The sequence below is a fragment of the Phyllobates terribilis genome, unplaced genomic scaffold (genome assembly GCF_046119375.1).
Source record: "Phyllobates terribilis strain yellow unplaced genomic scaffold, ASM4611937v1 Scaffold_11__3_contigs__length_659146591, whole genome shotgun sequence".
NCBI lineage: Eukaryota > Metazoa > Chordata > Amphibia > Anura > Dendrobatidae > Phyllobates > Phyllobates terribilis.
In genome coordinates, this window is record NW_027362771.1 from 413777056 (window position 1) to 413789657 (window position 12602).

At 42.9% G+C, this 12602-nt stretch overlaps 1 protein-coding gene across 1 annotated transcript in view; it reads right to left on the reverse strand.

Moving 5' to 3' along the window:
* ATP8B4 (ATPase phospholipid transporting 8B4 (putative)) overlaps positions 1-12602 on the reverse strand; it is a 336358-nt gene that overhangs the window by 64420 nt on the left and 259336 nt on the right. The window contains 1 exon segment of the mRNA XM_073653088.1: positions 1071-1235. Coding sequence (XP_073509189.1) covers positions 1071-1235 — 165 coding nt within the window.

Consider the following 12602-nt stretch of genomic DNA (forward strand, 5'->3'; position numbering starts at 1 on the left):
AAAAAACAGAAGAAATAGGAAGTTCACAGCACCAAGTACATAGGTCAAAGTTTTAATACTCTGTATATATAGATTTTACAGATCTGGCAAGGGTTATACTAGCGGCCATCTGTGATATTAATGTGGTACAGCGTTCTCATAGTAAGTGTATAAAATGGCATGAGAAGTGAGCAGCAAAACATTTACTTGATACATCTTAATAAAAACAATACGAAAAAAACTGTAACCTGACTTTCACATACAGTAAACGCTGAAAAGCAAAAAAAAAAAGGAAGCGCACCTAATAGTTGACAATAGATGATGGGATAAGAACGTTGGACATGGACCCAAAGTTGGACCAATGAAAACTGAGGCTCACCGCGCAATAAATCAAGTCCTAATACAGCTCCATTGATGAAAAAATAAAGGGTCTCAGAGAATGGAGACACAAACCTAATTCTGTTTGATACTTTACAATTTTTGGTATCACCGTAATCAAACTGACCTGTAGAATCATGTTGTCAGGTCATTATTACCACCCCATTGGGGCATAATGTCAAAACTGAATAAACAATGGTGGAATTGCATTTTCTCCCCATTTCACAGCACTTGGATGGATACATTGGTAAAATGAATGGAGTTATCCTATATTACAACTCGTCTGGCAAAATACAGCCCTCATGTGGAAGCAAAAATAAAAAAGTTATGGGTCTTGGAAGAAGGGGAGGAAAAAAACGAATGTGCACAAATGGTAAATCACCTGTCTTAAAGGGGTTAAAGCCATTTCCTTACACTACTTCTGATAAAGCTCCCTAAATGAGGGCTGTGCATCTATAAATAGTGGAGGCAGCATATGTCGCACATTTAAACTAGTTATTAATTACTAGGTTTTTCAGTTATTGTGTCTACACCCGAACACTCTCCATTAACATAGTGACTCATTGCCTCCGACTGCTCTGTGCTTATATTAGGGTTCTTGTTTTTTGAATATGTGTATTTTTTCATTAACTAAATCAACCTAGTATATAAACTATTCATGTTCATTTACATTAACCTGTATAAACAATCAGAATGGTGAATTAAGAACATACCGTCATATCACTTTCTATTTGTTCATATGCAGCTGCCAGCCGCTCCTCTCGGTTGTCCAGAGCAGTGCTGGCCTCATGATGGATCTTCAGCCACCACGAGAAGTAATCTTCAGTGAGATCTTTGTAAGCTAGGGCCAATGTCCGCAGACCCTCGCCTGCAAAATCCTGAAAGAACGTACAGTTTTTATACTTCTACAGTCATACAATGTCCTGCCATTTAACAAGCCATGTAAAAACTGCTAAGAACAATGATAATGAAGAGAAGTGGTGCATCTTTTGAGTATGGTCCATACGATGATAGCACATGATAAACATAATTTCTATACATTTTACTTTTCAGCAATATAATTTTCTGAGGCATTGATTGCACTTTCTATATGTTTCAGTTGGTGACATACATCACTAGTATTCCAGAAAGTATGCCTCCGACAGAAACCTCTGTAAGCCTATATCTATATAAAAAGAACCATGGTGAAGTACAGTTGTGCTCAAAAGTTTACATACCCCGGCAGAATTTTTCCTTTCTTGGCCTTGTTTCCTTGTTTCAGAGAATATGAGTGATAACAAAAAACTTTTTCTCCACTCATGGTTATTGGTTGGGTGAAGCCATTTATTGTCAAACTACTGTGTTTTCTCTTTTTAAATCTTAATGACAACCAAAAACATCCAAATGACTCTGATCAAAAGTTCACATACTCCAGTTCTTAATACAGTGTATTGCCCCCTCTAACATCAATGACAGCTTGAAGTGTTTTGTGGTAGTTGTGGATGAGGTTCTTTATTTTCTCAGATGGTAAAACTGCCCATTCTTCTTGGCAAAAAGCCTCCAGTTCCTGTAAATTCCTGGACTGTCTAGCATGAACTGCGCGCTTGAGAACTCCCCAGAGTGGCTCAATGATATTGAGGTCAGGAGACTGAGATAGCCACTCCAGAACCTTCACTTTGTTCTGCTGTAGCCAATGACAGGTCGACTTGGCCTTGTGTTTTGGATTGTTGTCATGTTGGAAAGTCCAACTACGTCCCATGTGCAGCTTCCGGACTGATGAGTGCAAATTTGCCTCCAGTATTTGCTGATAACGTGCTGCATTCATATTTCCTTCAACTGCAGCCCATTTTTCTTCAAGTGCCTCCTTACTGTACATCTTGAAACAGCCACGCCGCTAGTTTTCACAGAGTCCTGAATTTCAGCTGATGTTATTTGTGGGTTTTTTCTTTGCATTCCGAACAATTTTCCTGGCAGTTGTGGCCGAAATTTTTGTTGGTCTACCTGACCATGCTTTGGTTTTTACAGAGCCCCTGATTTTCCATTTGTTAATCACAATTTGAACGCTGCTGACTGGCATTATCAATTCCTTGGATATTTTTTTGTATCCCTTTCCTGTGTTATACAGCTCAACTACCTTTTCCCGTAGATCCGTTGACAATTCTTTTGCTTTCCACATGACTCACAATCCAGAAACGTCAGTGGCTGGATGAAAGATGCAAGAGTCTGTCAGGATCCCAGAAACTCACTCAGCTTTTATGCACACATATTGATTACAAGCAAACAGGTCACAGGTGAGGATGTTAACTTCAGTAACCATTCAAACCCATTTGTGTCAAATTCTGTGCATGTTATCAGGCCAAAATCACCAGGGTATGTGAACTTTTGATCAGGGTCATTTGGATGTTTTTGGTTGTCATTTTGGTTGAGATTTAAAAAGAGAAAACACAGTAGTTTGACAATAAATGGCTTCACCCAACCAATACCCATGAGTGGAGAAAAAGTCTTTTTGTTATCATTCATATTCTCTGAAACAAGGCCAAGAAAGGAAAAATTCTGCTGGGGTATGTAAACTTTTGAGCACAACTGTATAGTGTTTAACGTGGCCATCCTCCTAGGATAGCGTAGCAGCCAACACATTCCTATACAGCAGATTAAAAAGTATTTCAAAGCATAAAAGCTAAGTGCTTGGAGACTAGTGGACATGTTGGGAAAACTTCCAGTTTAATTACCAAAGTGTAAAAAAAAGAGGAAGTATGAATAGAGCATAAAACATTATCGCACAATTTAATAGAGGTATATAAAAATAACCAATCCTCCTACTATTTGCGGTTCATACTCATTTTCCTTACTTCTGCCCTGTGCTAAAAACAAATTGCTCATGATGCTCTAGTCCAGATGGACCTTGTTGGCTAAATTGGAACCAGTTTAAGGAGCCAAGATGAACAACTAATAAAGTGACCAAACGACCCCAAGATCAAGTCTCCTAGTGGGGCAAAAAAAAAATAATAAAGGAATAAAAGATAAATGTAGTGTAAAAAACATATTAAAATAGATAAAAACAAACAACTTTATTCAGGGAGGTGGGGGAAATAACTGCTATTGCAATGATCATAACAAAAGTACGGTGAAACTTATCCTGCACAGTAAAAAAAAAAAAAAAAGGTTAATAAATTAATGAAAACAGTGAGCGGCAAAATTGTTGTTTTCTTTTGTTCATTCTCCCACCAAAAAAATAAATACGTTCTATGTACCCAATAATGATGCCAATGAAAACTACTACGTTGTCCATCAAAAGAAACAAGCCTTGATAAAGCTACAGTAAAAGAAAAATAAAATACTTAAAGGCATATTCCCATCTCCAAGATCCTATCCCAATATGTAGTAGGTGTAATAATAGTAATATTAGCAAATATCTCCAACTAGATGGTGGCCCGATTCTAACGCATCGGGTATTCTAGGATATGTATGCGGCCGACCGGGTGCAATCAGCAGAGCGGTGTTTAAATTTGGCGCCAATAATGCTGATTGGTCGCTGCCAGCGAACGCGACCAATCAGCAGAGCGGGGTTTAAATTTGGCGCCAATAATGGTGATTGGTCACAGCCGTGACCAATCAGCAAAGCGGTGTTTAAATTAGGCGCCAATAATGCTGCTTGGTCGCGGCCGGCCACCGCGACCAATAAGCAAAGCGGTGTTTAAATTTGGCGCCAATAATGCTGATTGGTCGCGTTCGGCGACCACGACCAATCAGCAGAGCGGGGTTTAAATTTGGCGCCAATACTGTTGTTTGTTTGCGGGCGGCGGCCGCGACCAATCAGCGAACCGTGTTAGTGGGGACTGGAGAGTGTGTTTAAATTTGGCGCCAATAATGCTGATTGGTCGCGGTCGGCTGGCAGCGACCAATCAGCAGAGTGTTGTTTAAATTTGGCGCCAATCTCGCTGATTGTTTGCGGCCGGCGACCGCGACCAATCAGCGATATTGGCGCCAAATTTAAACACCGCTCTCCTGATTGGTCGCGACCGCCAGCTACGACCAATCAGGAGAGCGGTGTTTAAATTTGGCGCCAATATCGCTGATTGGTCGCGGTCGCCGGCCGCAAACAATCCGCGACCAATCAGCTAAGCAGTGTTTAAATTTGGCGGCAATAATGCAGATTAGTTGCGGCTGGTGGCCACCACCAATCAGCAGAGCGGTGTTTAAATTTGGCGCCAATCTCGCTGATTGGTCGTGGCCGGCGGCCGCGACCAATCAGCAGAGCGTTGTTTAAACTTGGCGCCAATCTCGCTGATTTGTCGCGGCTGGCGGCCGCGACCAATCAGCAGAGCGGTGTTTAAATTTGGCGCCAATCTCGCTGATTTGTCGCGACTGGCGGCCGCGACCAATCAGCACAGCAGTGTTTAAATTTGTCGGCAAGATCGCAGATTGGTCGCGGGCAGCGTCCGCGACCAATCAGCACATCAGTGTTTAAATGTGGCTCCAAGATCACTGATTGGTCGCAGGCAGCGTCCGCGACCAATCAGCACAGCAGTGTTTAAATATGGCGCCAAGATCGGTGATTGGTCGCGGTCGCTATTTAAATGTGGCGCCCAAATTGGTGATTGGTTCGCGGGCAGCGGCCGCGACCGATCAGCACAGCGGTGTTTAACTTTTGCGCCAAGATCACTGATCGGTCTCCGGCCGCGACCAATCAGCGAATCGTATTGGTGAGGACCGGGGAGCGGAATCGTATCGTTGAGGATCGGGGAGCGTCGCTGCCTGTGCGGCTACTTCCGCTGCGAGAAGCCGGGAGATGAGCGACTGCTCGCAGCAGAAGTATCCCGACCTGCAGCGCCGCTCCCCGGTCCTCCGTTGACACCCTAGCCGCATGGATGTCAGCGCCGCTGCCTGTGCGGCTACTTCCGCTGCGAGAAGCCGGGAGATGAGCGGCTGCTCGCAGCAGAAGTATCCCGACCCGCAGCGCCGCTCCCCGGTCCTCCCTTCCGCATGGAGGTCAGCGGCGCCGGCGGTCGAGGTCTTTCAGCTGCTACCGGCCGGGAGATGAGCGCCTCGCGCCGGTCATCTCCCGGCTGCATCTCCGTCCCGTAGATGAGCCGCTAAAGGCCGCCATCTTTTTTCTGAAATCCCGCGTCGCTGATTGGCCGCTGCCGGACCAATGAGCGACGCGGGATTTCCTGGACAGACAGACAGACGGGATAAGACGATTATATATATAGATTAGAAATGTAGTATAGTATTTTTGATTCTCTAGCTCTCTTTCCTCATGTGCAGGCATCGCAGGACCTTAGGTATCCACGGTTACGACCACTAGCAACTAGCTAACTAACTGTGACTTTATCAGTGGACGTAACCATGGATACCTAAGGTCCTGCGATGCCTGCACATGAGGAAAGAGAGATAGCGAATCAAAAATACTATACTACATTTCTAATTGGAGGTAATTGCTAATATTACTATTATTACACCTACTACATATTGGGATAGGATCTTGGAGATGGGAATACCCCTTTAACCGCTTCCCGACCGCCCACTGTAGATAAACGTCCGCGCTGCCTGGGCTCTGTGCAGCGCGGACGTTTAAAAACGGTGGGTGGTCCCGCAGCGCTCAGGACCCCCAGGGTCCAGCAAGCGCTGCAGGAGCGGTGCAGAGCGATAGCTCTGACAGGGAACATCATCGGGACCTGATTGGATCAGGTCCCAGTGATGTTAACCCTTTGCTGTCTTCTATATGCCGCAATCTATAGTGATCGCGGCATATAGAAGACAGCAAGAGGAGAGGGGGTCGTCCACTTACCTCTCCGACGACCCCTGATACCTTCCAGGACCTTGGGTTGCTATGGCAGTTGGAGGTCACATGACTGCCTCCAGCTCTGCCATATATGGTGTCCAGGCTGGCTCAGCCTGCAGTCTACAGCTGAAGCCTGGCAGGAGACGCTGACTGTGAAACAGTCAGTGAAGATCTCATGTAATGTAATATATGTCTATTATATTACATGAGATCAGGGATCAGAAAAATAAAAATTAATGTCCCATACAGGGACGAAGTAAAAAATGTAAAAAAAAGTAAAATAAAATGTTTTGAAACTGTTAAAAAAACAAAACAAAATAAATTAAAATAAATAAATAAAATATTAAACCGATAAATCCGTATATTTAAGCAAAAATAAAAAAAGTACACATATTTGGTATTGCCGCGTCCGAAACAACCCGAGCTATAAAACTGTCACACTAATTAACTCCTTCTGTGCACACCGTAATAAAAATAAAAAACGGAGCAAAAAACTATGCTTTTTCCTCATATCGCCAAACAAAAAGTGGAAAAAAATGCGATCAAAAAGCAAAATGGAAATAAAAATGGTACCGCTGAAAACGTCATCTTGTTCTGCAAAAAAAAAGCCGCCATATAGCTCCATCAGCCGAAAAATAAAAAAGTTATAGCACTCAGAATAAAGCAATGCAAAAATAATATTTTTTCTATAAAATTGTTTTATTGTGTAAAAGCGCCAAAACATAAAAAAATATACAGTAAGTGTAGTATCGCTGTAAACGTACTGACCCGAAGAATAACGCTGCCTGATCACTTTTACCACACGCAGAACGGCATAAAAAAAAACCTCAAAAAGCAATTCCTGAATTGTTGGTTTTTGTTAATTTTACCTCCCAAAAAACGGAATAGAAAGCAATCAAAAAATGTCACGTACCCAAAAATGGTACCAATAAAAATGTCAACTCGTCCCGCAAAAAACAAGCCGTCACATGACTCTGTCGGCCGAAATATGGAAAAATTATAGCTCTCAAAATATGGCGATGCAAATACTAGATTTTGCAAAAAAAAAGCGTCTCTTAGTGTGTGACAGCTGTCAGTCATAAAAACCCGATATAAATCTGGCATCTGTAATCGCACCGACCCGAAGAAGAAAGTAATCTAATCAGTTATATCACACTAGGAACGGCGTAAAAAAAAAAATAAAACCAATTGTTCACCTACTACAGATTTATTATGTCTCCCAAAGATCGCAGTATGGTTCGGCACACATTTATCCTGCGCTCTGCGCTGAGCACTTACGCCAGAGTTTCCGTGTAAATCTCTGAAATACGTGATTCAGCCGGAACCCATGACGGAAGATTCCCTGTAATGAGGCAGATATAGGCCACTGTGAATGCCGTCTGGCCTGTGATCCCACGGTGTCATTTGTTTTAGGCGTGCATAAAAGTGCGGTTGGCCACAGTTTTGTGCACTTCTGAAAAAAAAAGGACACCGCTAAACAGAGGCCAGACGGAGTCCAGAGTAACTCTGCTGCCTCATTGCAGTGAATGGATCCCGCAGGGGTTTCATCTGAATTACATCACTTGGAAATTTAGATGGAAACCCCGATGTAAGTGCTCAGCCTAGAGCGCCGGATAAATGTTACGTAAAATGTTCCCAATAAAAGCTTCAACTCAGTCCTCAAAAAAGGCTAGTCCCCACTCAGGTCCGTCATCTGTTAAAAATATAAGGGACTTTCAAGTTACTGGTAGCAGAAAGGCTCTGGAAAAGCGAAATGGCCCTTGCCCCCCCAAAAGAAATTCAGAAAATGTTGTGCTCCCAAATCCAAATGCCTATTCTACAATAATTTGTTCTCCAATTGTCAAATAGCGCTCTGTCCCCCCCAGATCTCGTCGTATGGCTGAGTGGTACGATACAGCCACATACGGGGTATTGACACTTTTAGAAGAAATTGAGTGACACATTTCGGCACCATTTTTACCCATTGCCCTCTGTGAAAATGTAAAATCTGAGGGTAAAACATTTTTTTGTGGTAAAAATATAATTATGCTTTTTTCACTGCCCAATGGTATAAATTTAAAAAATAAAAAATACTCACTACTTCCCTAGATTAATTCCTTGAGAGGTTTAGTTTACAAAATGGGATCATTTGTGGAGGTTTCTGCTGTTTTGGCATGTCAGCGACTCTTCAAATGTGACATGGTGTCTGCTGCCTATCCCAGCCAACATAGCGCTCCTTTCTCTTCCGAACCCTGCCGTACACCAAAGCAGTGGTTTTCCCCCACATATGGGGTATCAGCGTACTCAGGAGAAATTGTACAACAAATTTCATGGTGCAATTTATCCTGTTACCCTTATGATAATGCAAAATTAGGGAATGAAAAACATTTTTTGTGGGAAAAATGTGAAAATTTTATTTTTATGGCTCAATATTATAAACTTCTGTGAAGCAGCTGGGGGTTCAAGGTGCTCACCACACATCTAGATAAGTTCCCTAAGGGGTCTAGTTTCCAAAATGGTGTCACTTGTGGGGGGTTTCCACTGTTTAGGCACATCAGGGGCTCCCCAAATGCAACATGGCGTCTGCTAATTATTCAGACAAATTTTACATTCAAAAATTCTAATGGCGCTCCTTCCCTTCCGAGCCCTGCTGTGCGCCCAAACAGTGGTTTTCCCTCACATATGAGGTATCAGCGTGCTCAAGAGAAATTGCACAAAAAATTTTGGGGTCAATTTTTTCCTGTTACCCCTGTGAAAATAAAAAAAATTGGGTCTAAAGTAACATTTTTGTGAAAAAAGTTAAATGTTATTTTTTTTCTTCCACATTCCAAAAATTCCTGTGAAGCACCTGAAGGGTTAATAAAGTTCTTGAATGTGGTTTTGAGCACCTTGAGGGGTGCAGTTTTTAGAATGGTGTCACTTTTGGGTATTTTCTGTCATAAAGACCCCTCAAAGTGACTTCAAATATGATATGGTCCCTAAAAAAATGTTTTTGTAAAAAAAAAAAAAAAAATTTTGGTTACAAAATTGTGCTGATGTAAAGTAGACATGTGGGAAATGTTATTTATTAACTATTTTGTGTGACATATCTCTCTGATTTAAGGGCATGAAAATTCAAAGTTTGAAAATTGCAAAATTTTCCAAATTTTCGCCAAATTTCCGATTTTTTCACAAATAAAAGCAAGTGATATCAAAGAAATTTTACCACTATCATGAAGTACAATATGTCACGAAAAAACAATCTCAGAATCAGGGGAATCCGTTGAAGCGTTCCAGAGTAATTACTTCATAAAGTGACAGTGGTCAGAATTGAAAAAATTGGCCCGGTCACGAAGGCAAAAACAGGCTCTGGTGCGAAGTGGTTAAGGCTCTTAGAATGCAACAATACAAAAAACTGCTGATTTTTAGCAAAATGTGGTTTTATTGTGCAAAAATAGTAGAACATAATAAATATGCATTTTTGGTATTGCCGTCCTCTGTAATAGTCTGCACAATACAGATAACCTTATAGCATAACCCTTAATGCTACAGACACTTATTTAGGCAACATACAGAGTTAAGGTCTTATAACAATGTCCATTATTTTTCTCGTATGCAAAAAACGCAGTGATTTTCATCAGTGTTTTAAACCAGATTTTCATCAGTTTTTTGTGATCAGATTTTTAGCAGTGTTTTGGAACAGATTTTAAGTGTTTGGTTACTGCGTCCGATTTTACCATAAGATTTTCATTCGTTTTTTTTTTTTTATGCAGGAGAAGTATTCTGAAGTTTCTCCTATCAAACAAACTCATAGATTTGCATTGGAGAGTTAGTCCACTAAGAGAATTAAACATGGACGAGTTTCCATGCAAACCATTTGGTCGGCAAGAAAAATGAGGCATGGGAGCAGCTACACATATGGGCACAAGTGTTAATAGTGAAAATCATGGATAGCACTCGTAAGCAAAATGCAGACATCTGAGTGAGCTATAACTATAAATGTAGCTTTTCTCAAAACTTCAGTTTGCCAAACTGACAAAAAGAGAGTGACGTAAAGGTGAATTTACATCAGTTTTTTTGCACGGGAAAATAACAGGCTGATTTACACCAGTATGCTGGGTTGGATTTTCATCCGTTTTTTGGACAGTGTGTACATTTTTACCATCTGCGTGTTCTCTGTTTTTCTTGTATGAGAAAAAAAAAAGCGGATGGAGGTTTCCCAAGCTCATTAGTCATTGGTTTCCCAATAGTTTGTGAAGAACGGACAGCACATGGAAGCCTTTTTCATGGACCCCTTCACTTGCTCCTCCATACATGGAACATTTAAGCTAAGTCCACTATTTTTTTGCAAATTCTTTATTTATGAATATTGCAAGGTAGAACAAAAACTTAGATATTAACATTTAAACGCAATCACATGAAAGAATATCAACATTCATTTTATACACGGGCAGGGCCGGCGTCAGAACCCGGGCAAGTGCCAAGGCCCTGAGGAGGCGGGGGGGGCTCGCCGTCGGGCATCCCGGCGTGCTATGGGACCCGTGAGCGGTGAGGTGCCATGGTCAGCGCCCGCTCCCTCCCGCTTGCTCAGAGCCCCGGCACAATACTTACCTCTCCCCGTGCCTGAGCAGCAGCTCTGGTGTCATCCTGGGCTGCTGCACTGTGACGTCTCAGGTCAGAGGGAGCGGTGACGCCTTTACACCACCACGCTCTCTCCTGAGCCGTCACAGGCAGCGCAGAGCGGAAAGATGCTGGCACGGGTGAGGGGTCTGGAGCAGTGGCAGCAGGTGAGAAGTGAGGTGAGTATTTGATTTTTTTTTATATATGTATGGAGGCATGGGGCATTATATGGGGGGGAACAAGTAACATCCTGCATGGGGCATTATATGGGGGGGGAGTGACATACTGCATGCATGGGGCATTATATGGGGGGGAGAACAAGTGACATCCTGCATGGGGCATTATATGGGGGGGAGCAAATAACATTCTGCATGGGGCATTATATGGGGGGGCAAGTGACATCCTGCATGGGGCATTATATGGGAGGGAGGGGGGAACAAGTGACATCCTGCATGGGGCATTATATGGGGAAGGGGGGTGACATCCTGCATGGGGCATTATATGGAGGGGGGACAAATGACATCCTGCATGGGGCATTATATGGGGGGGGACAAGTGACATCCAAAATGGGGCATTATATGGGAGGGGGGGGGACAAGTGACATCCTGCATGGGGCATTATATGGGGGGGGGGACAAGTGACATTCTGCATGGGGCATTATATGGGGGTGGAAAGAGGTGACATACCGCATGCATGGGGTATTATATGGGGGGGAGAACAAGTGACATCCTGCATGGGGCATTATATGGGGAAGGGGGGTAACATCCTGCATGGGGCATTATATGGGGGGGGACAAGTGACATCCTGCATGGGACATTATAAGGGGGGGTGACATCCTGCATGGGGCATTACGTGGGGGCCAGTATTCTGTATGGAGTGTTATAAGGGGGCCAGTATCCTCTATGGAGCATTATATGGGGACCAGTATCCTGTATGGAGCGTTATATGGGGACCAGTATCCTGTATGGAGCGTTATATGGGGCCCATAATACTGTATGGAGGACTATATTGTCAGAGCGTTATTTGGGGACCAGTATTCTGTATGGAGCATTATATGGGGCCCATAATACTGTATGGAGGACTATATTGTCCGGTCTGCACTGTGCGTTGAGAGAATTCGCCGGTTTCTGAGCTATTGTGGAATTTACAATGGATATCGCTCATGTAATGTAAGAAGTGAAATCTTCGGCATTTTACTATATATATATATTTCTCTGCGGTATCTGTGCATCATGAATCGTGGTATGTGTTAAAGGGGACCACTGAGACTATTTAGCCCAGGGCCCACAAAAACCTGGAGCCGGCCCTGTACATGGGGTAGTAATAACTTGGGAGAGTATGGGGATAAGATGGGAGAGGAAAGCGAAAGGGAGGGGTGGGGATTGGGCAGAGGGAAGGGTAATGGGATGGTTATGGAGGAGGGTCCTGTTGAGAACTAGCAAATATACACAATTGCGAGGGTAGGTCTGTTAACAAGTGATTACAGTGGTAGCCAAAAGTATTGGCACCCCTGCAATTCTGTCAGATAATACTCAGTTTCTTCCTGAAAATGATTGCAATCACAAATTCTTTGGTCTTATTATCTTCATTTAATTTGCTTGCAAGGAAAAAACACAAAAGAGAATGAAGCAAAAATCAAATTATTGATCATTTCACACAAAACTCCAAAAATGGGCCGGACAAAAGTATTGGCACCCTCAGCCTAATACTTGGTTGCACAACCTTTAGCCAAAATAACTGCGAACAACCGCTTCCGGTAACCATCAATGAGTTTCTTACAATGCTCTGCTGAAATTGTAGACCATTCTTCTTTGGCAAACTGCTCCAGGTCCCTGATATTTGAAGGGTGCCTTCTCCAAACTGCCATTTTGAGATCTCTCCACAGGTGTTCTATGGGATTCAG